The sequence below is a fragment of the Mirounga angustirostris genome, unplaced genomic scaffold, assembly GCF_029215605.1.
Source record: "Mirounga angustirostris isolate CCGP_5_RB_7025 unplaced genomic scaffold, mMirAng1.0.hap1 SCAF_1, whole genome shotgun sequence".
NCBI lineage: Eukaryota > Metazoa > Chordata > Mammalia > Carnivora > Phocidae > Mirounga > Mirounga angustirostris.
In genome coordinates, this window is record NW_026991709.1 from 57,379,297 (window position 1) to 57,406,384 (window position 27,088).

The window sequence follows — 27,088 nt, forward strand, 5'->3', positions numbered from 1 at the left end:
TGAAAGGACTGCTTGGTATCAAGGAAAATCATGTGAGTTGTTTTATAGATTTTCCAGAAACTCCAGGAACGTTTAGCCAAGGAGCCCTAATTCTCATGTGGGTGCGATTCTGCAGCCCCACCACACCCCCGGGGGTATTTGGTGATGTCTGGAGACATTTCTAGTTGTCAAGACTGGGTGTGTATGTGAGATACTAGCGTCTCGTGGGTGGAGGGCAGGGATGCTTCTGCACATCATACAATGCACAGGACAGCTCTCTGCGACAGAATTATCCAGCCCATAATGTCAATCGTGAGGACCCTGTGGTAGCACGTGGGCTGTCTGCGTGGTGTCCCCAGGTCCTTGCACAGACATCTCCTCCTCGGTCACGCCAGGTCCACAGCAGACCTTCTCACAAGCTACTGTAGACGTTTTAACAAACTGAAAATTTAGAGGTCAGTAGTGAGATTATGAAGAAGGACTGAATATTTAAATGTCCTCAGCACCCAACAGGCCTCATCAAAATGTTATTTACCATGAATTATGCCAAAGCAAATGAGCATTGTGTTATTTGAGGTGTGGGTGTGGGGGGTGGTGGGTGGGTGTGTGTGTTGACTGAAAAGAAAACTTCCTCTGTTAGGAATTTACAAGCATTTCAATTTTACAGAAGAGTTTATATTCAAACCCAATGAAATAAAATGAAAGCATAAATCTTTAAAATAATCATGATTTTAAAAAATTAGTGACTTCCGTTTGCCTGTATTCTCTTTTCAGAATGAAGGGGAGGATGTCGGTGTGTATCTGAAGGCAGAGCTCCACTGAGTTTGGGCATGAGAGAATTCACTTTGTTTTCCAGAGAAGATCCTGCGAATTACCATGGAAGGCCTGGCAGTGACTTGGGGGTGGGGAGGAGGCTTCTCCTGATTCAGCATTTATGAAGTCTGGGCTCTGTGTCCAGCAGAACAGCCCCTGTGAACTAGCCCCGTGGGGTCTACTCTTGGCAAAGGCAGGAAGCCTGATGGAGCTGGGGTGATGGGGTAGGTGGGTGGGCCTTGCAGTGCGGGGTCACTGCTATTCTTGGAGCTCGAGTTGCCTCCACCCACACGTGCACTCTTTAGTGCAAAGGTGATGTTTCAGGCAGGATTCCGTCAACCTGTGCTGGTGGAAAGAGTGGGCAGGCATGAGGTGAGGGACAACTGAGCCAATCACTCGCTGAAGTCCTCCTCCCACTCCCGTCGTGGTATTTGATGTACCTCTTAGCAAGACTGTGAGGAAGGCACTTTACCAGACCAAAGCAGCAAAGTTCTGTGGCTAATTCCATGACCTGTAGCTGCCTACGCCAGCCTCAGGCACGTCATCCAGTATTACTGGGTCATGCGTAGCTACAGAATAAGGTGTGTGTTTCTTATTTCACATCTCCTCATTGCGCCGGTGACTCCTGAACACCGCTTTTGGAAACGTGGGTCCCTGTGTGTTTTGAGTTTTGAACACAACTGCTGTTTGGGATGGTTTTTGCACTTAACAGTTTCTCAGACTTCCATCAGAGCATCGTTAAGTCTGCTTACCCTGTGCACGCTGGTCCATGGCTTTTTACTGTCCCATGTGGCTAGGCTTCCTCTAAAACTCAGTGTCTTCACACACTGATCGCGTATCTCATTGAAGAGGATTCGAAACAGGAAGAACCACTCTCTGTTTGAAATAACCTGTTGGAGGCTTGATGCCAATTTGTTAGCAGGCCGGGGGGAATGTCAGCGACTGTATTGATCATCTACGGACATAGAATTGCCTAGCATGAGGAAGCGGAGGATTTGTTTCGTTGGGAAAATTGTTTTGCTGGAAATGTTCCAAGAGAGAGTGTTGTGGTCCTATCACGAGAGATTCTTAGCCCTGGGATCTCAGCTAATGGGCCGCGGGGGGACGTCAGTGTGAGGGGCTGCCGTGCACGGGGAGGTGTCCAGCTGTGAGTCTCGGGCTAGATTTGTCCTGGTCTTCCTGTGATCCAGGACTCTGGATAATGTGAACTTGTTTTCTTATTTAACTGGAGGGTACGTTTATTGTAACCTGCTGTCTCATTTTGAGGCCAGTTCCTCAGACTAGCCAAATAGGTGCGTTTCTCTTCTTCCTCTTTATTTTTTACATGTCAAATGTAAACCGTAGCGTGTGTGTACTTTTGAGAACGTAACGAATAACTTTCATGGGGAAGGATTTAAAACTATTCGCAATAAATTATTCTTGGCACAGTCGTGGTCACAGGTTTGTTTCACAGGTGTTTTTTCTCCGGGGCATGTTGGGGCTGGCATTTTCTTGCAGTGAATGGTGCTGGAGCTGATTTTTCATTTCCCAGAGGGCAGTTTCCCCTCCTGAATAAGACTGAGCTGGAGGGGCTGGAGTGAGCTAGGTCCTTCTCTGTTGCAGGGAGAGCAGGGAGGGGGCCCCCTCCCTTCCACTTCCTTCCAAGGCGCTCTCCTGGCAGGCCCAGGTGTCTGAAGGGCCGGGGCTGGAAGGAAGGGCCAGGACAGTGGGCTTTTCCTTTCTCCTTTGGAAAGCACTCAGACGCAACTACCAAGTCATACAGAAGACTTTCCATAGGTTTGACTTGGCTCCAGTGCTGTGGGAAGAACTGAACTTTGTGAATTAAGTATTTTGAGGTGTTTTGCAGAAGACTCCAGGAGATATCAGCGAAGAGGAGGACAATGATAAGAAAAGAAGCTGCTGGTCTCGTTAGGCAATGAGGCTCTGCACAGACCAGATAGGAAACAGCAAGACAAAACAGCCTGGTGTGAACATAGAGACAGACTTTGGGTTGTGGGTAGTCAGAGAAGAGAGCGGTCAGTGTCGTTTAATTGGAGAAGGCCTTGCCTAAGAAGGACAACACAGCTGAACCTGAAGCAGGGGTAGCATTGGAATAAACAGATTTGCTTTCCTTTACACATGTTTGTGTCTGATTAGGTTGAGGTTCATGTTCTCATTCATTCATTTATTTTTATTTTTAAGTAGGCTCCATGCCCAGCGTGGAGCTCAACGTGGGGCTCGATCTCATAACCCTGAGATCAAGACCTGAGCTGATAGCAAGAGTCGGATGCTTAACCGACTGAGCCATCCAGCTGCCCCTTTTCCCTTTTAGCTCTGGGCTCTGCATGGATCCCTGCCCCGTTCAGAGTCTCATCAGTGCTGAGAAACCTGAGAGAAATCTCTGTAAGTCTTCCCTCCCCTGCTCCCCATTATGGTTTCCCTGCCTTACAATCCGCTCCTTCACATTGTCCCTGCGTTGCTGGCGGTGGTGTCCACAGGCAGTCCCCTCATCTTATACTTAGGAAAGCGAGGTCTGGAGAAGTGAATGGATGAGCCCGGAGTTCTGCAGTCTTGGGGAGCAATGTCCAGCCCACTAGGCGACCTCAGACCGTCAGTGGCCTCTGACTTGGGCAGGCTCTCTAAGGTCATGTTCAGTTCAGGCTTGATTGAATCCACAAAGAGTGTGCTCTCACAGGTGGTGAGAGGGGAAGGGATGAGTTAAGAGGTGTCACCATCAGACTGTAGAAGACGCTCTAGGATGATAATGACCACCCAGGGCTCCCCTGAGGGCCTTGCAAAAGCACCCTCTGTAGGAAAGTGGGAAGAACTTACACTGACCCATTCAACAGGTGGCAAAACTGAGGTATGCTCAGATCCAGTGACTTTCAAGATGCTTTCTGAACACAAGAGGCTGGAAAAAGGACAGAGTCAGATACATGTAAACGGAATCTCCTTTTGTCCGAAGGCTCCTGTGGTATCCCAGGGACTCATCTGTCCTGTTCTACCTATGCGTTTCCACTCCATTCCTGAGAATATTCGAAGCACCTGTCACCCAAGGTTGTCCTAAAAATGTCAGCATTTGAATTTATTTGTTATCAACGGTAGATTGTCCTGACCTAGCTTTGCCCTTTTCTTGTACCTCTCTTCTGTTCTGAATAAGAATTTATTCACAGGCTAAAGGATTATTTATAGATGCTACTATGAACGTGAAACGGAAACCACAAAGCCTGCCTCCGTGAACTGGCCGAGTACAGGTGTAAGGAGAGCGTGGGGGAGGGGAGTTCCCTGATGATATCTGTGATCTGAGGGAGCAGTTTAAATCCTCAGCCTCCGTTTCTTATCAAGAATACAGAAATTCTTTCATTGACGGGTGACATCCCCGACGACGTGAAATTGTATAAAATATTGTGTGTGTGTGTGTGTGAATGTGTATTTTCCGTGAAGAGGGTTACATGGCTTTCATCAAAATCGTGAAATCTCTGGAAAAGAGGATTAGCATTATATACAGACGAAGCACTCCCGAAGGGCTCTCCTGCTCAAAAATCATTCCCTTCCATCATCCCTCTGAATTTCGTTATAAGAACAAATCTCATTGGCGAAGTGTTTATACTTAATATATTGCTGGTAAGTAATTGGGACAAGTAATACTTTCACAGAAGACTCAAACTAATATAACTTATATTGTACTGAAGATATTTAAACCAGTCAACTTTAGCAATGGTCCAATGTCCAAATGACAAATTCCAGTATAAAACCAGCGATTTCATTTCTAACCCAGTGGAAGATTACTGGATGACCCTGATCATCAAGCACATCCACACATGTTTTTCTCCATACGTCATGAAGGTTTTTGTCCTCTTTGCTCTTTAATATCATTTATTCAAGATCTGCGGTAAATGAATTACATACGTTAGATGCAGCCCTCCTCCTTTTGGGTGATAAAGCTGAACCTTCAAGTTACATGCTCAAGGTCACAGAGGGAGGAAGGGATAGAGCCAGGATCTGAATCATTGATTATCTGACTCTAGTGTCCACACTCTTTCCCTAAGTGAATCCCAGCCAAGGGTCAAGGTTAGGGTTCCATAGGGTTCCATGGCTGAAAATGGGAAGTTAGCAGAGGACAAGATACCCAGATGTGATTGGCTCTTAGCTGAAGACCACTGACTGCCTGAAGTCTCAGCAAATGTGTGTTGACATGTCCAACCTCATGTCACTGAATTTCTCCTCCCTGGCATTTAGTGCATTTTAAGTAACAGTTATTAAACTTTAGTTACTTTGGGGGACAAAACAGTAATTAAACACATAATTTTATGTACTACTTTGTCAACAAACCTTTACTATTTTAACACCCCTAAAATTAAGGCGGTTAAAAAAAAACAGGAAGTTGAGACCACAGCTGTGAATATAGAAATAGTCTAATTTGCTAATTGTTCTTGGTCTCGCTCATATCATTTGTGGTTTAATATTTTCATGCCAGTTTATTGGTACCAGCTCTTATGAGTTACAATACCCAAACACATTTCTGTTAAGTTTATCTCCCAAGTATCATCGTTTAGGCCTGGGGTCTACAAATTTTTTCTGAAGAGGGCAAAAAAATAAATATTTTTGGCTTTGCAGGACCGTCAGTGTGTGTCACAACTACTCAGCTCTTCTGTGGCTGAGAAGCCATAGACACTATGAACTTGTATACAGTATAAACGAATAAGCATGGCTGTGTTTCAATAATGTTTTATTTGTATATAAAAAAAAGACAGTAGGTCAGATTTGGCCTGCGGGTCACAGTTTGCTGACCTCTGTTTTAGGGGATAGATGGAATTCTAGGAATAATGAAGAAAAAAGTAGGAAAAATAATCAGAACACACAGAGTCAGGCTCATTAGAGAAGGGGTATGTGTGTGGGGATGTGTGTGTGTTATTTTTCTCATATGGACTTTTTTCATATTTTATACATGACGTATTAGTTCATCCACACACACACACCCCACAGTTGAGTAGAGGCTCTTCTAGGTAGTATGTTGGAAGAGTGCTGAATTGGAAACCAGGAAATCAGGCTCTGAATAAAGTTCTGTCACTAACTTGCAATGTACATTGCGTTACTTCTCTCTGAGCAAAAAGGATAATGGGATTAGAGTGTCTCCATAGGTCTTTCTACTCTACCATTCTCTAATGCTGTGATTTTCTTGTTAAGATTTCTAGGGAGAAACACGAGGTTAAAAAATATGGACTAAAATTATATTAAAAATTATATAAAAACCTGATGTAGAACTTACTGATTCAAGTCACATAACCAACAAAACCACAAGGGTCAACAAGTCAAAGGACACGATGCAAAGGACACGGCTAAGTGGCACAGGGTGAGAGAACACACAGGTTGCCACCTGGAAGGCTTGGAGTGAGGGGTTGGGCCTTCAAACATGTGTGGAACCAGTGGAACCCCTTGGCACACTTAGTACGATGGATAAGGCTTCCTTGTGACTCCAGGAGACAATCATGTGGACATTTTATGGAGAAGAATCTGGACAGAGGAGCAGACCCTTTGTGATGCTCATAGCTGTAGGGGACCAAGAAGCCCCTCCCTCCACTGAGCTAAGTGGTCCTTTTCCAAAGCCATTTGGAATCAAAGATGGCCACTCCGTTCTCAAAGAGTGGTGTTCGGGATAGGTGGTTGGTCTTTGGATGATGAATATTGAGCTGGATCTAAGAGGCCCTGTGGTTGGCAAACCAGATTCTGCAGAGACCCCTGTAGCAAGGGCTGTTGTGTGTGTGGAGGGGGGTAAGCCTGAAGGGCTCTAGACCCCACACCTGCTTCAACCAGAACCCCGCACCCCCGGTTTTTATTTACTGGTATTAGACAAGTACTGGTCCAACTATTTCATTATAAATAGGAAACCTGAGTCTTCGACGGTGGCAGAGGTAGATGTGGCTGTTGCAGGGAGTGGAAGATTTTACTAGGGACTACAAGTTCATATTCATCTTCTGGGGAAGACAAATGCCTTGGGGAGGAAGGCACCCGGAGAAGTGTGTATGAAGTCTCGGTTTCTCCCAAGGACTTCCTGGATGTCTTGGTCTTGGGGGAAACATTCTCATAGCACCCCTCACCGGAGATCCCTGACGGCCTTCTCCCAAGGACGCCATGATTAATGAGGGTGTAGCAGAGATCCTCCGAGGAGCTCTGATCAGCATCGTCCTGCTGGTCAAAGAAGAACCTTATCAAGAGTGAGCCTCTTGCCATTCCCTTTATATACTCCAGGCTCAACACAGACCCAACCCTGGCCAAAATCTGTCTTCCATGACCATCTCTCCTCCAACCCCTGGCTGTTTTTCCTGATGGCTGCCCCCACCCCAACCACTAGCCCAGGCATCCAGACAGCTCATGCTGTCCGGAGTATTCAGCCTACCCAGGCATGTCCTTTCTGCCCCATGTTCCAGAGTGACCCCTGACTATCCCAAGTCATATATATAATTCCCAAGTCTCAGACCCTGAGGGCAGCACATTTTTATATAAGAGAACAATCTGAGGCCACCTTGGCATGACAGCTTATGATATTTAACCACTCATTCTAGAGATTTTTGCATTATTAAAAAGGGAAACCCCTCAAAAGAAGCTCCCAGGCAGTGGAATCTCAAGAGATAGAAAGCAAAGCAGCAAAGTACAAGAGGGAGAACCTTGGATCTGGGACTGAGGCTTGGTTTGGAATCATGCGCCTGACTTCTTGTCAGCGTCTGGCTTGGGAAGACTATCACTTGGCCTCTCCATTTTCTCACTTGGACAACAGGGGAAATAACAGTGCCAGTCTTATAGGGTCGCCGTAACAGCGACATGAGACACTCCAGGCAAAGCCCTCAGCCCACTGCCTGGCATCAGCAAAGGGCTCCAGATATATTAGCCCCTTTCAGTAAGATGTACAACAGAGGTGGCTGCTGCTGTTGCCACCAGGCTCTGTACGGGGCCCTGGGCCGACAAGCCCTGGCATCTGAAGTCTTTCTTTCATCTCGAGGTTTGAAGGGGTCTTGGAGGCCAACTTCTGCCATCGGGGGCATCTGCATTGCTACTGGCTTCTCAGAAAAGCGTTCAGAGGTGTTTGCATTACCTGCGTGGGAGCAGATGACATGCCTTTATCTGGAGAAAGAAAATACAATCAATCTCAGGTCATGGAGAGATTTGAGAGAGGATGGGGAGTGGGGGGGAGGGGTGGACACGGGGACATAAGCAGTCAGAGAGCCAAACAGTGGTCCATCAGGCTCTTCTGACCTGCGACACACCCCTGGGGAATGGCAGGACCAGCTAAAGAAACAGCAGAGCTGTTTGGGGCTGAGTGGAGGGAGACATATTCGGTGGGGTTTTGGAAGGGAAATCACAATTCCCTCTCTCCCCCCCACCCCTCCCTCCCTCATACAAAATTCATTGCATACCTACCCTGTACCAGGCACTGTGGAGACAAAGAAAAATCAGAAACAGTTCCTGTCCTCAAGGGGCTCACAGGCTAGCATAGGAGGCAGACAAGGGCCCCTGAGGATCCACGATGAAAAAGAGGACTGTCGTGTCTACTGCAGGTGACAGGGGATGATGGTAGTGGGGGGCTGGTGCTCAGGAAGAGCTTGACGGAAGGAAATTCTTAAATTGAGCATTCCCATTCCTGAATTTGCTAGCAGATACACACAAAAGCTGGCCAGATTTTCAAAAGCCAGTTTATTTAAAAGCAATCGGCTATGGCCACTCAGCAAAGAGGCAAATGGACGCACTCGCTACCCCCTCACAAACACACAGGCTCAATAAGCCAACGTGAACTTTCACACGGAAGCCGCAGGATGCCTTCCTACATAGGAGGTGGATGTGCCCCTGCAGCCCATCTTATTTATTATATTATGGATTTACCTTCCCTCAGGACTGACATCCCAGATTCTCACATCTCCATAAATTCCCGTGGCCATCTAGGACATCTCTGATTATCACTGTGAGGAACATCTGTGAGTTTTAGCATTAGAGGTCTTATCTCCGCCTTGTTTTGCTCTGATGGCGATTGGGGTTTCCTGGGCCCCACCATTCCCTGGGGTGACGCTAGGGGTGGGAGGGTCGTATTATTCACGCATACACTTTACGGAGCTAGTTTGCAAGACTCAGAGTGAATGAATTAGGCTCTGCTCTTTAAACCCAGGAAGGTAGGGACGCCCGGGTGGCTCAGTCAGTTAAGCGGCTGCCTTCGGCCTGGGTCATGATCCCAGGGTCCTGGGATCGAGTCCCACATCAGGCTCCTTGCTCATCAGCAGGGAGCCTGCTTCTCCCTGTCTCCCTCTGCTTGTGTTCTCTCTGTCAAATAAATAAAATCTTAAAAAAAAAAAAAAATTAAAAAAAACCCAGGAAGGCAGAGGCAAAACTCCATCACTTTTCTTCTTTAGAAATACAGTGGCCTGTCCTCAGGCCTATACTTCCTTTCTCTCTTTCTTGCATGTGATGCTATTCACCACCCTCTCCTTCTCGAATTTCTTCTCCTTAGCTGCAGTCCTCTTCTGTCTCCAAAGACCATTGCCTCACCCCCTAAGTGATCTTCCAGCATCCGCTCTTGCCAGACGCTAGTGCAATGTGCTCTCTGCACAGCAACCCAGGCGGTGTCTTTTCATGCAAAGGGCATCATACCAGCCCCTTGTTTAAAGCCCCTCAATAGTTTTGCAGTTCTCAAGACAAAAACTCCAATCCTAAGCTTACCTACAAGGCCCCGCCCCTCCTCGTTGCTCTCTGTGACCCTCCACCTTTCCAGTTATTGTTCCCAGTTCACCCATCTGGCCTCCAGACCTCACGGAGGGATACGGAGATCAGTAGCCAGTTCCTGCTTCGATGAGCTCACAGTCTCGTGGAGAGAGACACAAGCAACTGGACGAGTGACACAGATCCACACGTAAGTATTACACTGGAAGGACGACACCCAAGGAGCTTGGGAAGCACAGAGAAGGGGCGGTGTGGAAATGTAAGTCTATCCAAAGTAGAAAAGATGAAAAAGCAATGACTTACTCTTCTTTGAGGAATCTGGCTTTGCTTTACAAATGCGTACTTTTTTCCTGAAAAAAGGAAAGGAAGGAAAATTGGTGGTTTCAATATTCAGAAACTCTCAAAGGAAATGACACTGGACTCCAAAACCTTATCTTTAACTCTTTCATTTGTTAAAGTTATGCCTCCTTTAGCGTGGAGGAGAACGAAGATAGATAAAAGGAAAAATGAATGATAAGACCAAGTAGAAATCTCCACCTTTGTGTGTGTGTGTGTGTGTGTGTGTATCTCTCTCTCTCTCCTCCCTTCTCCCTTTTCTATGGGTTGAGGTAGAACTGATTTATAAATGGAGAACTATGGTGATGACATCGGTAAATATTTGGGGATTTTTTTTCTAACAAAATAGCAATTTCTTTTATATCATGTGACATAAGGAGCCAAGGTTATTTCCAATTCCAACCCCAAGGCTGATCTCTGATCTCCAAGCAAGCAAGCAAGCAAACATGGCCCATGTGAGCACCAGGGGTAACTACTCTGTAGAGCCGAGTCCCCCAGAGGAACACAGTCTAAATATAATGGAAGCTCATTATCATCTCAGGAGACAATGACATGTGTGCCAAGCAGCATGACCATATGTCCCACTTGGCTTAGGGAGTCTGGGTAATGTCCTTATCAGTCACTTAGGGACCCCAAATTATTTGTAGCATGCCTTTCACTCTCAACGCCTTCCCAGGGTGTCAGATGACTTATATGATCACCCTGGCTGTGAGTTTTCTGTGCAAGGGCCAGAAACGTGTGCTTCCACACACGGAGTCTAGCACTTACAGTGTGAGGAGTGGTCTTTCTCTCTACTGTAGCCACTTTCAGCCTTGCTTCTGAGGCTTTCTGGTTCGAGGAGCACCATCAAGACTATTGTTCCTGTTTCTCACCAGGCTCTAATTGTCACTTTCCTGACTGACTCTCAGATGACTGAGTCTGGGGAGTCACAGGCTTCCCCTGTGGCCACAGACAGTGGGCAGTTACAGGTGATTTACAGTAAATACCACATTGAAACCACACTCAGGGAAATAACTCTTGAAAACAATTCTCCACTCACCACGGAAGGCAGAAACACCTTTCGGCAACATAGCGGTCCCAGCATCTAAAATAACCATGAGATGACACAAGTCACCATGTTGGTTTCTGCAGCTTGATTAGGGTGACTCCTCTTTGCCAGTTCTGTGAAAAACGCTTTTTTCCTCTCCCAACCCCCAACACAGTATTTATTCTAGACGACTTGGACACATCTATCATGCTAGAATGATTCCTTCCTCCCAGAACATGAACTGCCCCTTTGGAAATATGAAGACAATGCATATCAACTCCTAAAGGGGGAAGGAACTTTCTGCTGTTGATAGGCATCATCTCCATATTTCCAAAGGGGCAGTTCATATCCTGGGAGGAAGGAGTCATTCTAGCATGATAGATGTGTCCAAGTCACCTAGAAGAGCTTGCTCATCCCTGATTTCAATGATTTACTTGGCCTCTTATGATGAAGGACACACAAGAGTCATCTCCAGGAAATCACGGTATCAGTGCGTGGACATTTTAGAAATTTCTTTCTGGTACAGGTTAAGCAATATTTATAGCGAATTCTACTGTACTCTGAATTTCTCCTATTTATACTATAATTATAAATGTATACCACATTATAATTGTTGGGTTGAAAAAAACCCCAAAACAACACTGGCTCAAAATGGTGTCACTTGGACTGAGTTCCCAAACTGGTGCTTAAAACATAATTGAATTGCAGTTTCAACCTCCTCCATCAATGTAGTCTTAACCCATCAGCCGGGAATTCTTCAATTTGTGCCATTGAGTCTGTCACCTGGCCTTCTCCATCCCCACAAAAAGGTGAGGTAATCTGCATGATAAGACACCTTGCTTTTCCCCTCAGGAAGTAGTAGCCTCACCTGGAATTATGTTTTTCTTCTGCTAATTACTTTCTTTTCTCCACCCTCCTTCTATATACAACTCCTTAGAGAGCCTCTCTACCTACTAGGTGGGGTGTTGCTGATTTGTGAATCATTTAATAAAGACAAGTAGATCTTCCCATTTACTTGGTTGAATTTTGTTATTTAACAGTTCATTTGTTTACATCCTACACTAGAGATTCATAAAGTCGGGGACCGTATAGATTTATTTTGTTCATCGCCCGCATAGATCACCAGCATGTGCCAGAGTGGCTGGTAAATCTGTTTTCAATAAATATTTGATAAATGAACGAGTAGCCTAGAACAGAGTAACTCTAACTGGCTCAGGTCATCAAATCTGCCTCCTTGACCCAAGGGACACGTAAATTAACAGGACTTGGGATCTCTTTTAAGGCAGGCAGATTGTTCTGCAGTCAGACATCCAGGCTGACGTCTATCATGCTGGGCATCTCTCTGAACTTGAGTCATAGTCAGCTACCTAGGTAGTTGAATGTGAAAGCCCTGCATGTCCCAGTAACACTATGTTAAAAGGGTCTGTAAAAATACCATCTAGACATATCCCCCCCAAAGTGAGCTTCCCAGGGAGTTCCCTTGCAAAGGGTGCTGGAGGAGACGCTGTGGGCGCCAGCATGGCAGAGTGTTCTGACAGCAACTGGGGATCCCTGTACCCCCAGAGTTTGAGGGCTGAAAGGCATGGCCCCTCTTTGTGCGACTTTCAGCCGTTGTTTCTATCTCCCGTTTCTGTGGCTGAAGAAACGCCAGAAGGAAACCACTGAACCTCACCAGTGCTAAGAAACTGGGTTCCCTGAGAAGATTTGGGTGATGAGAAAAGACAGCCGATTTTGAGTTACTGACAGCACCAGGATCTTTGGAAAACTTGAGCCATGGTTTCTTTGTCGTAAAACGAAGATGCTTACACTGCTTACCTCATGGAGTTGTAAGGGTCACATAAAGTTAAATATGGGCAAAAGCTATTTTCAAGCTTATTATTCCCCCCACTCAATTTTTCTGTCATGTATTCTTGCATTTCAGCATGGATGTTTTGGTTTGGGGTAGGTTCTGCAGGAGACCAGATGCATCTCTGGGACGCCACACTCTGTGCCAGCAATTCCAGGTTCCTGTCTCTTACATAAAGCTTCCCTGGCCCCCTAGTCTACCCAGTCTCTCCCTTGTTATAATGCCCATGACCCTTTTGGTCTGGTTCATTATTTGGAGTATATGCTTTAACACATGTCCAGGGATATCCCCCAAATAGATGATCCTTAGCTTGCCCTAAAGACATGTACTGTAAAAATACCATCCAGACATATCCCCAGTGATACAGTACAGATCCCTGTTGGGGGATCTTTGGGTGTCCAGCTCCTAATACAAGCTTTGGCTCAGTGGTTGCTTTTTAATTTAATTGATATTCTTTCAAGAGCTTCTCCTGAAACCATGGGAAAAGGGCAGATAACTCTATAGGCCACAGAACAACTGGCTTTGCTACTCTTTGGAATTCTTGGACCCTGAGACCCTAGTTCCATATTTGAGTGATTCCCTGGCACTCAAAAGGACTGGTCAGAAAGGGTTCATGAGGAAATCTTGGTCTAACAGCATCAGGGTAATTGCAAGTGTCTCTCTCCACAAACCTTTTAACGATCATGTGGGAGAGGTAGTCACCTCAGCAATAGAAACTTAAAGAGTTTAAAATGGAATGGTCAGGATGGAGCTTGAGCACAAAGGTACTTGAGCTAAATGAACAGAGGCAGCAGACTTTACTCTTCATGGGCAAAGGCTGGGAGAAGGTTTGTTGGATTTGTTCTCACCCGGATGTTCTCTGTTCGAAGCTTTGGTTTTTCAGAGTCCAGGGTATTTCTTGAGTGCCCTGCTGCCACCTAAAACCCAACATATCAAGAATGAGCTAAGTTCTTCCTTTCCGGGCTTCCCTCCTCGATTCCCAATTTTTCCAACTTTTGTCATTTCTGCCATTTGTGTGTCACCCCAGCATCACCTCGGCTTCCGCCTGTTCCCCTTAGATCTGTTCACAGCTTCTCTTTAACATACATGGCAACCTTTTATCTGACGCTTCCTCATTATCGTGGCAACAGCCCACCCACCGACATTCTCTGACAAACTCCACACACCACCGGTCCTAAATCATTTGTTCCCATGCGGCCAGGATTGCTCATGATGACCATGAGACTATCAGCATATGGAGAGGCCTGTCCGCTTGGCGCAGTCTTCGGGATGGTGCATGGGGATGGGGAAGGGTACTGGCCTGTCCCAGGTAAGTCATCAGCTTTCACAGCACCAAGGCAGAGAACATGGGATAAGAGGAGAAGAAAGGATTAAAGAAAGAAAATAAATCTGTTCCTTGTGCGGGTTGGGTTTCTGTATAACCATTTTTTTTTCACTTGTGGGGATTTCAGAGTATAGAGAAAAAGAAACTAAAAATTAACTACTACTGGGGCGCCTGCGTGGCTCAGTTGGTTGGACGTCTGCCTTTGGCTCAGTCATGATCCTGGGGTCCTGGGATTGAGCCCTGCATCAGGCTCTCTGCTGGGCGGGGAGCCTGCTTCTCCTCTCTCCCTCTGCCTTCCACTCTGCCTACTTGTGCTCGCTCTCTCTGTCTCTCTCTCAAATAAATAAATAAAATCTTTTAAAAAAAGATTTTATTTATTTATTTGAGAGAGAGAATGAGAGAGAGAGAGAGCATGAGAGGGGGGAGGGTCAGAGGGAGAAGCAGACTCCCTGCCGAGCAGGGAGCCCGATGTGGGACTCGATCCTGGGACTCCAGGATGATGACCTGAGCCGAAGGCAGTCGCTTAACCAACTGAGCCACCCAGGCGCCCATAAATAAATAAAATCTTAAAAAAAAACTTAAGTACTACTTACTATATGCTTATTACTTTCTCTCATCTTCTCTCTCTCTCCACACACACACACACACACACTCCACTTACTAAATGTATATAACACATACATTTTATATGTTATATTTCATTTAATCTCAGAATAAATCCATGAGATAAATGTTATGATTCTATTTTTTACCAATGAGAAAACTGAGGCCAAAAATGTTAGGTAACTTGTCCGAGGACCACCAATCAGTAAGACTCTGAGCTCCTCTTGTAGAAGACTAGGTGACACACTGCTCAGTGTGTGTGTGTGGGGAGGGGGGCGGGTCTCCATGGCTTTTGTAACAAATCGGATCTGGAGAACCATGGTGGGGCTGTGCTGACTGGATGATAAACGGGAGGTAGGGGTGAAGTTGAAAATCAGATCCCAGGAAATAAAAGCCTTTGAAAATTATACTAAGGGAAACATTTTAAATCAGCTTGGAAATGAAGATGCTGAACCAACTGATCAACTATTTTGAAAAAAAAAAAAAAATATATATATATGTGTGTGTGTGTGGATGGGTGGGGTGTGTGTGTGTGTTGCGTATTTGACACCATATAGTGAATATATGGGGCTACATATAAAGCAATAAAACAACAAAAAAATGATACTGTGGATGTGTCTTATCTTAAGATGGGGAAAATTTTAAGCATAAATTGGTAGAAACCGAAGAGCTTTCTAGAGTTAATTCAATTAGGTTTAAGAAACAGTAAACAAAACATAAAAAGTTTGCAGGGCACAAGATATACAGACTAGAAAAAATATTTTTTGTAATATGAGAAAGTGCTGATTTCTTGAAACTGAGAATAGCTTGTACTATCAGTAAAACAAAGTAGACCAAAATCCAAAACAAAAAATAGGCAAAAGACATTACTGGCTCTTCACAGACAAAGAAAGACAAATGACTGGTAAATACAGACATTAAAATAAGGAAGATGTATCTAATGTTGTCAACAGTTATAAATGTGATTTACCATCTTATTTTCTTTATAGTTCATGTATTTTTCCCTGTTTCTACAACTAACATGTATTAAAGTCCTAATCCTTCACCCTCACACCAAAATTCTAAAAAAAAAAACCCAAAAAACTACAAATGTCACATCAATCATGACTTTCTCAGTCACATTATATCTGTATTTTGTTTTATTTTTCTTCTCAAGACAGTGATTTCCTCACGTTTCCAATCATTCATCAAACTCTTTTTGAGTGCCTACTATTTGTCAGAAATAATGCTAAGAAACAGGAATTCAAACATGACTAAGAAACAGTCTCTACATTTGAGGAACTCACACATAGATATGAGAATAGGGATTTTTAAGCTGATAACATGGCCGAGCTGCAGATGGCTCAAGGCCTGAGGAACCAGGGAGGAGTTTCAGAAAACACTGGGTTTCAGGGAGGGGCAGGACACATCCCATTGGTTCACCAAGCCTCTTTTTGGCAGGTAGCATTTTGAGTCCCGTGTCTTAGCTCCCAGTGGTAGGAACTGAGACTCGGGATGCCAAACGTAATCCTTAAAAATCCTCCCCTTTCCTTGTCCCAGCGAGTTCATTCTCCCTAGACCACCTCACTAGGGATTCTCTTTGTTTTGGGTGGTACTAATTTTTACAATGACTGCTTTGATTTTTTTTTTTAAAGATTTTTATTTATTTGAGAGAGAGAATGAGAGATAGAGAGAGCATGAGAAGGAGGAAGGTCAGAGGGAGAAGCAGACTCCCTGCTGAGCAGGGAGCCCGATGCGGGACTCGATCCCGGGACTCCAGGATCATGACCCGAGCCGAAGGCAGTCGCTTAACCAACTGAGCCACCCAGGCGCCCCTTAATTACTATTTTAGTTCAAAATAAATAGCAAGCTCCCAGTGGCAGGAGTGAGGTCTCACCTGGTGCACATTCCCTGCAATGGGTAAGCAGAGGTCATTAAAATCGGTCAAGAATTTGGCTTACTTTTTCTAGACCTCAGTTTCCTAATTTTAAGAGGAAATAATAATACAATACCTACCTTGGAAGTTTCTAGTGCGTGTGATGCTAGCACAGTGCCTTACACACAGTAAGGTTTAATAATAATAAGATATTATTTGGGGGACCATCATCTTCATTAACATCAAAGCAGTCGGGCGCCTGGGTGGCTCAGTCGGTTAAGCAACTGCCTTGGGCTCAGGTCATGATCCTGGAGTCCCTGGATCGAGTCCCGCATCGGGCTCCCTGCTCGGCGGGGAGCCTGCTTCTCCCTCTGACCCTCCCCCCTCTCATGTGCTCTCTCATTCTCTCTCTCTCAAATATATAAATAAAATCTTTAAAATAAAAAAAAATAAATAAAATAAAATAAATAAAATAAAATAGTAATTAAAAGAGTAGTGGTGTCTTTGAGCTCCTTGCAGGCATTCAGAACTCAGGAGACTGTCCTCCCGCCCCATCCCCTGCCAGCCCGCAGAAAATTGTTCCATTTCTTGAAGTCATGGTTTACTGCATTGACCTCCCTTGATAAAGTCCTTCTGCCTTTTGGGGGTTCTCCACCAGCTGCTTGCTCACTCTGATTCTGGGGAGAAGGCCAGCCCTATAAGGAGTTGAACTTAGTGTCTGACCATCAGTAGGCACTTAATTTTTTTTCAGTTCTTTACCCTGTTCCCTCCCCTTGCCCAAAGACCTCTTTTTTTTCTTGATGGCTCTGTCCCACATCCCCTGCTTTCCCCTGGGGAGTCTGGACTCACCTGTTTTCCCTCAGCAGAGAGTTCCCCATTCTCTCAGTTCTCCTGGTGACTTCCCCTCAGCCAGCCTGGTGCTCTAAAGGGGGCAGCTCCTGACTTACTGTGTGTTGCTCTGGTCACCAGTGCCAGAGAGCTGAAAGGAGAAGAGTACCTCCCTGCGGCGGAAGGAGGACCCCAGGGGGAGGAGAGTCTGAGGTGCACGCATGCACAACTTCCTAAAATGTCAGAGACCGTAAATGGGAGCAAATTTCGCCACTCAGAGATGTGCCTCTTTGGCATATTATTTTAAGTTGGTTACTTTAAAGAAACTTCAGATACAAAACAGGCTCTGAAAATCAAGTAGAAATTACCTTACTGTAAGAGACTTTTGCATTGACAAGGAAAATCTCCATGTGTAAGGGTATCAGGAAGAGGGAGCTCTAAGTCTCTAGAAACTTTTACTAATGCAGAAGGCAATTAAATCTGCATAACAACACGACCCTTGTTTACTGTGCCTTTTCCTCCCACCACGGACCCTCCATCCCCAACATCTTTTGTCTTTAACTGAAGGTGGTTTTTAAGGGGATGGCTTCAGCCCTTTGGGGGAATTGCTTAGTTTCCCTGAGTCTCTCCCTTACATACAAGAGACAGACATGTTATTGAGCTTTTGTTTCTCTCCTGTTAATTTGTTTCATGTCAATTTAATTCTTAGGACAGCCAGAATAGAGGAAAATGTTTCCTTCCCAACTCCTGAGGGAACCAGGCTACTAGCCTTAACCAGAAGCCATTGGTCAAGGAGAGCGTTGAGCTTCTGGGGAAGCCCCATCTGCAATTACAGACAGGCCATGGAGTTTTTCACTTCAGATTCCTAAATACCACTTTTTAATAAAAACCACTTCGTAGTCTTGGAAAAGTCAGAGGGGGAATTTTGTTTTAAAGCAAAAAAAGGTTAGGGGCGCCTGGGTGGCTCAGTCGGTTAAGCGGCTGCCTTTGGCTCAGGTCATGATCCCAGGGTCCTGGGATCGAGCCCTGCATCGGGCTGCTTGCTCATCAGAGAGCCTGCTTCTCCCTCTCCTGCTCCCCCTGCTTGTGCTCTCTCTCACTATCACTCTGTCTGTGTCAAATAATTAAAAATAAATAAAATCTTTAAAAACAAAAAACAAAACAAAACCAAAAAAGGTTAAAACAAGTTAACCCAATGACCAATAGAAATTATTAACAAAGCATATATCTGATAAAAAGATTTTATCCAGAATATATAAAGAACTCTCAAAACTCACTAAGCAAACAAACAGCCAATAACAAAATGGCCAAAATATTTGAACAGACATTTCAACAGAGAAAATATATAGATGGTAAATACGTGAAAAAATATCCAATACCATAGTCATTAGGGAAATGTAAATCAAACCACAATGCAATACCTTTATACACATTTGCCAAAAAACAGGTCAATCAAGTGATTTTGAACACTTAATTGGCTTTATAAGAGACTCAGGACTTGGGCAGCATCCTATCCAGCAAGTAGAGAGATGTTGTACAAAAATGGAAGGTTTTTATAGGAGGGTGGGGCAGGAAAGTTATTAGCAAAATAAAAGAAAGAATTGTTCCAGTCAGAGTCACTTTCCTTTAGAGGGACGATGGACAGGGGGTCTTATTAGGTGGATTACCTCTTCTTCCTTTCCGGGATGAAGAGGATCACTGATGTTGATCAGAAAATTCCCTACTCACCAGTTAAGACTTACATTTCTGGAGGAGATTGAAATTGCACTTAGTTAGGTATTAAGCACCCATTTGGTGACTTAGCCTAAGTAAAGCCATTGTGGGTCTTTGGTTGTCTTATTTACATCTATTAGAATGGCTAACGTTGAAAACAACAGAAAAACTGATGATACCAAGTGCTGATGAGGGAATGCAGGGCTTGCTGCATGCATTGCCGATGGGAATGCAAACTGGTTCAGCCTCTTTGAAAACCAGCATGGTAGTTTCTTGTAAAGGTAAGCGTAGCCTCATCATACAATTTAGCAGTCCCAAGTGAAATAAAACATAAGATCTCTAGGAACCTGCAGACAATAGCTGCTTTACTCAGAATTGCTCCTCAAACCCTGGAAATAACCCAAATGATTTTCAAGGGGTGACCAGCTAGACAAACTGTTGCATCCCTCCAAGACTGACAGATAATAAAAAGGAGTGGACTACAAATTCATGCAACAACACAGATGAATCTCAAATGCATCACGCAAAGTGAAAGAAGCCAGACTTAAAGCCTACCTTTTATGACATTCAGCCCAAGGCAAAATGGTAGGGACAGAAAATATATCAGCAGTGGCCAGGAGCAGGGGGTGGGGGAGGGATTGACCTTCAAGGGGCAGGAGGGAATTTTTCTGTTCTTTTGTATCTTGTGGTGGTGGCAACATGACTGCATGCGTGTCTCATAATCTAAATAGCTGTCTACCAAAAAGGGTGCATTTTACTATGTAAATTATGTCTCAGTGGAAAAAAAAGAGGTTAAAAAAAAACAAAGAAATGAACTTGGGGACAGGGAACCATGGATTTTTGGTATTATTCTTATATTTAATGGCTGGTTCCAGTTTGATCACTCATTCGTTTCTTTATTTCTTTAACAAGTATATGTTGAACTCCTACTATACGCTGGGCACTGCGGGTTCAACGTGGAGCAAAGCAGATAGAGGCTTGCCCTCATGGGGTTCCTTGAAATGAGGTAAGACAAAATGCAAGCTACTTTCTTGCTTGTCCTTGAGTAATGCAGAGGTCACACTTGCCGCAGTGAGGAGCAGCATGGGGCGGGTACTAGGTCTGCAGCCACCCTTGTTAGCTGCTCCCCAGGCTTCAGTCTGTCCATGTGGAGCATTTCCAGGAGGGCTTCACTACCAACCGGCCGAGAGACAACAGTCCCTGCAGAGGAGGAGAAAACATTCTGACGTGAGGAGGAACTGTAGGGAAAGGAGGGCAAAGCCAGTCTAGGAGCACTGGAGGCTCAAAGCAAAATACATGAGTATTTCTAACATTTTAGTACTCTTAAGGGCAAATACAAATTTAAAAGATAAGAAGTTTAATTCTCTCTGCTGAAAATGAGGGTGGGGACTTTCTCTCCACTCTTTTCTTAAAGCTTTTCCATTAGAGAACTTGTAAGTTCTTTCTACCTTTGAAGGGTAAGTAAATCTTGTAAAGGTTGAATAAGCAACCCAGGAATGTTTCCTTCAGGATCTGGGAGCTTTCTCTTTGAAATGTAATCACCAAGGAAGATCGTGCCCAACCTCCCAGTCCCCCCACCCCTGGGGAATAGCTGCAGAAATTCAGCTGGCCTGGGGACTCCAAATTGCAAGCTACTTCCATGGAAAAAAGAGGAAATGTTCTCTTTTAAGGACAGTTAGCAAATATGTTACCAAATGAATTTAGGATGAGTTGTGTGTGGCAAGTGGTGCAGTCAAATCCTCTTATTTGAGGACTAGTCACTTTATCTTGAAAGAATGCATGCAATGGATTGTATCTGCTTGGTTATATAAAAGGACACAATTCCATGGTCTTTACAATCTCCGTAGTGAATCACTTGTGGCTTGCTGCGCATTCTGGTTCAATGCTTATTAAATAATAAAACTTTTTTTCCTTCTACTTTTATGGAAAGATTTTTCTGGGATGGCAGGAGATTTTTTCATTATATTTCTCCAACAGTACCACCATCCAATGTTTTCATTAATCCCTAGGGTAATTAACTCTAGGAAAGATGTTAGGGTGGCAGATTTTCTTACCTGGGGAATATCTAAAATTCAGGAAACCCTTTCCTCAGCAAATTAAGTGAAGCAGTGAAGTAAGAAAGAAAATTCTTAACAAAAAAAATTAGGGGGGGGGTCCACTGAATACAGGTCTAAGAAATCTAGGGCTGCACTAATCTGTTTCTCCCATTCTTCTCTGTCAAAACCACTTTCTTTCCCAGGCTGACCAACTGCAATACATTTTAGGGAATGTCTTCGAAGTTATCTAAAGCATTCTTTTCTGTGTGTAAGAAATCTGGGGTAACAGCCAATGGTCTGCCATTCTGTGTATGAAGAAAGTGGTGTGTGTGTGTGTGTGAGAGAGAGAGAGACAGAGAAAGAGAGAGAGAGAAAATGAAGTAGTCTTGACACATTGTTATAACTAACCTTCCTCTTCCCCATTACCTTCAGGAAAAAACGAAAAAAAATTTCAATTCAATCTAAAAGTCCCTCTCCTCAATGGCGTCTGTACCTTTCACCCTACCTAGAGGTCAGCAGAAGGGAACCATAATTTTTCAGTATTATGGAGAAAACAAAATGGCCAAGGACATTTAGCCAGTGAGTAGGACTATTGCTGACTCGTCATCAGTATGAATTAAGATATCCCAGACTCTGGGTGGAACAGTTTGAGCAAACAGCCCGGACACTATCCCATGGGTGGCTTAATTAGTTCCAGTGTTGAGCAAAGCCGAAGGGTCAGTGCCTCAGGGGTGAGGGTTGGAAATCAATATGCCATTGCTGGGGATCACTCCTTAACCTTCAAGCTGCACTTCTACTCAGGCCACTAGATGGAGAAGCTGAGCTGAGTAGAAGTGTTAGCTACCCATCATGAAAATTTCCTGTGATTGTGTGATGTAGCAGGGAAGAGCAGGACATGGATAGAAAATACACACATTTATTGCTGTGAAAATGACTCTGGACTAAATAATCTACCTCCACTTCACAAATGGAAGTATAGCAGCACTCATCCCCACAAAAAGAAGCCAAAATAACACATTTTTTAATCAGACCCACCTTTTTACCCTCCTCAGTGCTGACCCCAGTGCCTAATACATGAGAAATTGAATTGAATTGAAGTGGAAATAGAAGCCTGGATCTTTGTAAACAGATGATGGTGAAATCAGTGGAAGTTTGAGTTGAAATCTTCAAATTTACTTTCCTGTCCTTTGGCATTACTGCAGACACTTGATGACAAATGCAAACACTGTTTTCCTGTATCTCAAGATCATAGGCTAATATCAAAATAACTATTTGTTGAGAACTTCCTATAATCCATGCACTGTTTAAATGTTTTAGATATAATTTCTCATTTGTTCATGCAAGAATTCTTTTTTTTTTTTAAGATTTTATTTATTTGTCAGAGAGAGAGAGAGAGATACAGGCAGGCAGAGGGAGAAGCAGACTCCCCGCTGAGCAGGGAGCCTGATGTGGGGTTCAATCCCAGGACTCTGGGATCATGACCTGAGCCAAAGGCAGACGCTTGACCGGCTGAGACACCCAGGCATCCCTCATGCAAGAATTCTATGGGATAAAGACTATTTCCTCTATTTTAGAGATGAGGACACCCAACCTCATACAAGCCAAGTGACTTGCTCAAGGACACCCCTTAATAAGAAAGAGAGCTAGAATCTGAGTTCAAAAGAAGTGTGGACACTTTCTGTCTGTTCATTGCCCTATTCAGTAAGTATTTGTGGAAAGATGAACTTAGCTTTGAACTCTGGTCTGTAACACTCCAATATGTCTGGAAAGACTGAAACATACTTTCATGTTTGGAGTGTGTTATGCTTCCCAATTCTTATGTGGCTTTTCAAACACCTGGCTGGCTTCAGCTGCTAAGGCAGGTTAGAGGGCTTTCAGATAAGAGTGATTCTTCGAGCTTCTTCGGTCTCAAAGAACTGGATGGGATAAATGTGGCTCTAGCTTACTCCTTTGTAGACTCTTGTGGCTAGCGAAGGGAGCTGGGAGAGATATTTATGCGAAAGGAAAATCCTTATGGATCATTTTATGGTAGGAAAAGAACTGGTTTATTTAAGAGTTCTTGTAGAGTCAGGAATCTAATAGCTTAGCTAAGTTTTCCCTATTCTGCTTCCTTCTCAAAGGGCTTACGGAGAGGGTAAAGACTTCATGGAGTGATATTATTGAGTGGTATTCCTGAGGGTAATTTTCCAACTGTTTACTTTGTGGTGCAGAGAGTTAGTTATGTGTTTGAAACTCTGGCTATTCATTGCTGATATTCCTCACTAATGTGTACTTGGTTTGAAACAGGAGGTAATAGCAGAGTTTCAGTACCTCCCTAACTGAACTTTGGGCCTGGGATTTTGCTTTCTGGTGGAGGGATATTCACATATAGCTCTGCTGACTTTCCAGGAATCATAACAACACAGAGGGTTATTTTTAATGGTAAGAGGACTATTTGGCAACAAAATGGGGATTTGCTCAGCTCACTGAGAGGGCTCTTACAAATCTAATGGCAGGTGGAGAGTATAGCACTTCCCTGTCACTGTTTGAGCCACGAATGACCCTTGGGAAGAATATTCCTTCATTTGCAATGTTTCTGGTTTCTCATTAGTGAGATTAACATAGAACATACATGATTAAGAATCTGGGGGGAAAATTACAAACTGGGCTTAAGCACCATAAAAGTTAAAAGCTAAATTAAAAAGAAATTCAAGAATTAAAGGATCAAGGAAAGCCTTTTATCTACAAATTTTAAAAGCAGACATTCTGGGCTTTGTAAGCAAATAAAGGGGTTTCCGCTGTAGAGTCAAGTGTAAGTGAGCTCTAAGCGTCCTCCTCAGGTCAAAGTCAGCGCATTACATTATTTCAGATGATTAAGATTCAGATGAAGAGTCCTGGGCAACAATCACCCAGATCCTGCTGATGGGTGGGTATATACCATGCCTGGCGCTGGACTTACTTCATATCTCAATACCTTGTTCAGGGTTCTTTCCCCATGTGAAAATGATTACACTCCAGAACACAAACCTGGCCAAAAATTGACCATGACTAATATTTGTGCAGTGTATCCTCTTCTCCGGTGCTTTAGATTTCCAAAACGAAGTCTGGGGAATTTACTTCACAAATTATACTGAATGTGCTTAAAGGATTTGAAAACCGATGTCATTACATCTAGCTGTGATTTCGAGTAATTTACCTGAATTCCCTAAATCCCATTATTTCCTCTGTAAAATGAGGCAGTGATAGTACCCACTTCCTAAAGTTCCTGTGACAATTGCCTGAGCTACTGAGGGCAAAACACTCGGAAGAGCGTCTGGTGCCTACTGTGCTTGCCGTCAGTGACAAGCTACTGGTGGAGAACTTCTTCTCCACCTGGTGTCTTGTTCGGGATTGAGGGCTTTACTCTCCATTACCCCAACACTCATGGCTTGTCACCAACTCATTCATTCTGCCGAGGTGGAGTGGCTTATTGATGAATTTGGAAGCAAAATCTGGGCATTCTTTGTCACCCCTTTCTTCCTGATTTCTTTTAAGACTGAATTTGACTTTACAAATCTTGCATTGTTTATTGTTCTCAGCTATGCAGTAAACTTAATGATAAATGCCTACAATGGTCAATACATCCAATTCTGGGGGTCAGAAGGCAACCAAGTTCTTTATGTCAGTTCAGTTACTAATAAAGGCGTGTGCATGAGTGGGTGTGTGTGGGGGTGTGTGGGTGGTTTAGTCTCTAACTGCCTCAAACCTTTGTTTTAATTTTCATTGGCACTCAGGAGAAAAAGGGTACTCGTTAATGGGGTTCCCTCAAACACTAAAACAGCTGCTAGTCAATTATCATTAGAATAAAAACTGGTTGAGTTCAGTTTTGGAGAGAGGTGATGGTAGTTTGATTTGACTTTCCCAACATAAACAAACCAAATTGTTTTCTCCGCAAGGACCTTTTGTGAATGGAGTCTCTATACCTGGCTTCTGAAAATGTGCCTACCACTACTCGTAGAAGACAAAATTTAATATTCAGATTTCCAACCCCCAGGTGGAAGCATGGTCCTGAAGACATATATTTAAATTTTTATTAATTTTTCAGATATTTATTTAGGACTTACCATACTGGAGAGACATATGGTATAATAGCTAATCACAGGCTTGTTTCCAAATCTCTGTTCTGCCTATTACTAGTTGTGAGATATTTGGCAAATTATTCACAGTCTTTCAGTTTACACATTTGTAAATTGGAAATAATAATACCTGCCTTATATGCTTGTGAACATTAAGTCAGTCCGTAAGTGCATAGTGTTTGTTAGACACTATGGAAAGCGTGCATACGGAAAGCATGCAATAACTCTTAACTGGTTAAGACTGTTTTTTAAAAAATATTTATCTATTTATTTGAGAGAGAAAGAGAGAGAGAGAGAGAGAGCAGGGGAAGGGGCAGAGGGAGAGAGAGAGTAGAAAAATCTTAAGCAGACTCCCTGCTGAGCATGGAGCCCAATGCAGGGCTTGATCCCATAACCATGAGATCATGACCTGAGCCGAAATCAAGAGTTGGATGCTTAACCGACTGAGCCACCCAGGTGCCCCTGGTTAAGACTATTTTAAAAAATGATGTGCCCCAGTTGGTTGAGCATCTGACTTTTCATTTTGGCTCAGGTCATAATCTCAGGGTTGTGAGATCAAGCCCCATGTTGGGCTCCATGCTGAGTGTGGAGCCTGCTTGGGATTCTCTCTCTCTCTCTCTCCCTGCCCCCCCCTCCAGCTCTCTCTCTCTCTCTCTCTTTCACTCTCTGTCTCTCTCTCAAAAAAAAAAAAAAAAATGATGTGCCAGGCATTGGGCTCATTGTTGTAATGAGATGATGAACAAAATGGATGGACACTGGAAGTTTCATTTAGGACTGAGTTACACTGTTTAAGTGTAAATCAGTTTCCATTCTTTACTATTTTATTCACTGAGTGGTTCCAAGATGGGTGAAGTGCAATGAGTGACAAAAATCAATACTTGATTTAAGACCAACATTTGAACTACATTTTAATAGCATTTTATTTTTCATAAAGTGAATCAAATCATTTGTGTTCTAGTAAATCTATGCAAACTATCCTAGGTGGCCCAAGCTTATTTTCTGGCTCTAAAATGAAAACTTCCTCTATGATTTTTCTGAGATGTTTTGGATATTTACCATAAAAGAGATTTTAAATCAAGAAAATGTTCCAAGAAATATATTTTAGGTGGAATGGTTGCAAGGTCCAGACAGCTTTCCTTGTGGCACCAGGACCATCCTTACGGGATCCAGCTCGATGTCGCTTCCCTTTGATGCAGGGAAATGTATTTCAAAAACAGGAGGCGACTCTTGGCAGCAGTGCCCATACGTGCGCCAGTCTTCAAAACAGTGTCGTCCACCAGTCCTAATAGAAAAGTAGGGGGGGGAAGAAAAACAAATGCAAAAGCGCCTGAGACTTGTAACCCTGAGCAGGATGTACTAGACGGTCAGTTTTCAGGAAATACCTCCTGGTCATTATTGCTGAGGCAGAGGAAGGGCGCCGAGTGGGTGAGTGAGTGTGAGTCAGTCATCTTTCCCAAAGTGGTGGTGGCATGATTTAAACCACGGGTCCGAGTCTGGGAAGCCCCTGGGGCCCGCTGAACGGGACAGGGGTGGTTTATGGCCTATTAGGAGGAGCACGTTCCACTGTGGGAAACCCAGATGGGATCTCAGCTCTGGCTGCTACCACTCCTTTTCACCGCATGGGGATGGCTGAGTGTAAAGGGGAGCAGAAAGGAACAGACAAGTTCCAGACTATTTATATTTGAATAATGCTTAGGAGTTTTACAGTCATGTTTTTCATTACAAGAGCAATAAAACCACGGAAGATAAGAGGTAAACACACCTGTCCCTACTCTCACCTTTCTAACACCTGGTTGAATCATTTGGGTTTATCTTTTCTGGCCTCTTTTTTTTTTTTTTTTAAAGATTTTATTTATTTATTTGAGAGAGAGAATGAGAGAGAGAGAGCAAATGAGAGGGGGGAGGGTCAGAGGGAGAAGCAGATCCCCTGCCGAGCAGGGAGCCCGATGCGG

At 43.9% G+C, this 27,088-nt stretch overlaps 3 protein-coding genes across 3 annotated transcripts in view; 1 reads left to right on the forward strand and 2 right to left on the reverse strand.

The window, feature by feature from the left end:
- The window catches only part of CUNH3orf52 (chromosome unknown C3orf52 homolog), a 28,100-nt gene extending 25,883 nt beyond the window's left edge, over window positions 1–2,217 (forward strand). Inside the window, exon 6 of the mRNA XM_045902854.3 lies at window positions 754–2,217. Coding sequence (XP_045758810.1) covers window positions 754–758 — 5 coding nt within the window. The 3' untranslated portion in view covers window positions 759–2,217. The remainder of the gene's footprint in view (window positions 1–753) is intronic.
- A 4,360-nt stretch (window positions 2,218–6,577) lies between these two features.
- On the reverse strand, window positions 6,578–26,529 carry GCSAM (germinal center associated signaling and motility). The gene is made up of 9 exons (XM_064589469.1): window positions 26,519–26,529; window positions 26,298–26,418; window positions 21,451–21,468; window positions 16,487–16,500; window positions 13,532–13,600; window positions 10,850–10,894; window positions 9,778–9,824; window positions 7,862–7,890; window positions 6,578–6,960 (listed from the first exon to the last, which is right to left on the reverse strand). The coding sequence occupies exons 1-9, from the start codon at window positions 26,527–26,529 to the stop codon at window positions 6,646–6,648; spliced, it is 669 nt and encodes a 222-aa protein (XP_064445539.1). The 3' UTR covers window positions 6,578–6,645.
- Window positions 26,202–27,088, reverse strand: part of SLC9C1 (solute carrier family 9 member C1) — a 75,086-nt gene continuing 74,199 nt past the window's right edge. Inside the window, exon 27 of the mRNA XM_064589402.1 lies at window positions 26,202–26,418. The gene's annotated coding sequence lies outside the window, so the exon portion shown is untranslated. The remainder of the gene's footprint in view (window positions 26,419–27,088) is intronic.

Coding starts and splice junctions, on each gene's coding strand:
- GCSAM (XM_064589469.1), bottom strand. Junction 7,891..9,777: donor GCCAGATTCCTCAAAGAAGA/GTAAGTCATTGC, acceptor TTCTTTCTCCAG/ATAAAGGCATGTCATCTGCT. Junction 6,961..7,861: donor TGTCATCTGCTCCCACGCAG/GTAATGCAAACA, acceptor TTCTTTGACCAG/CAGGACGATGCTGATCAGAG.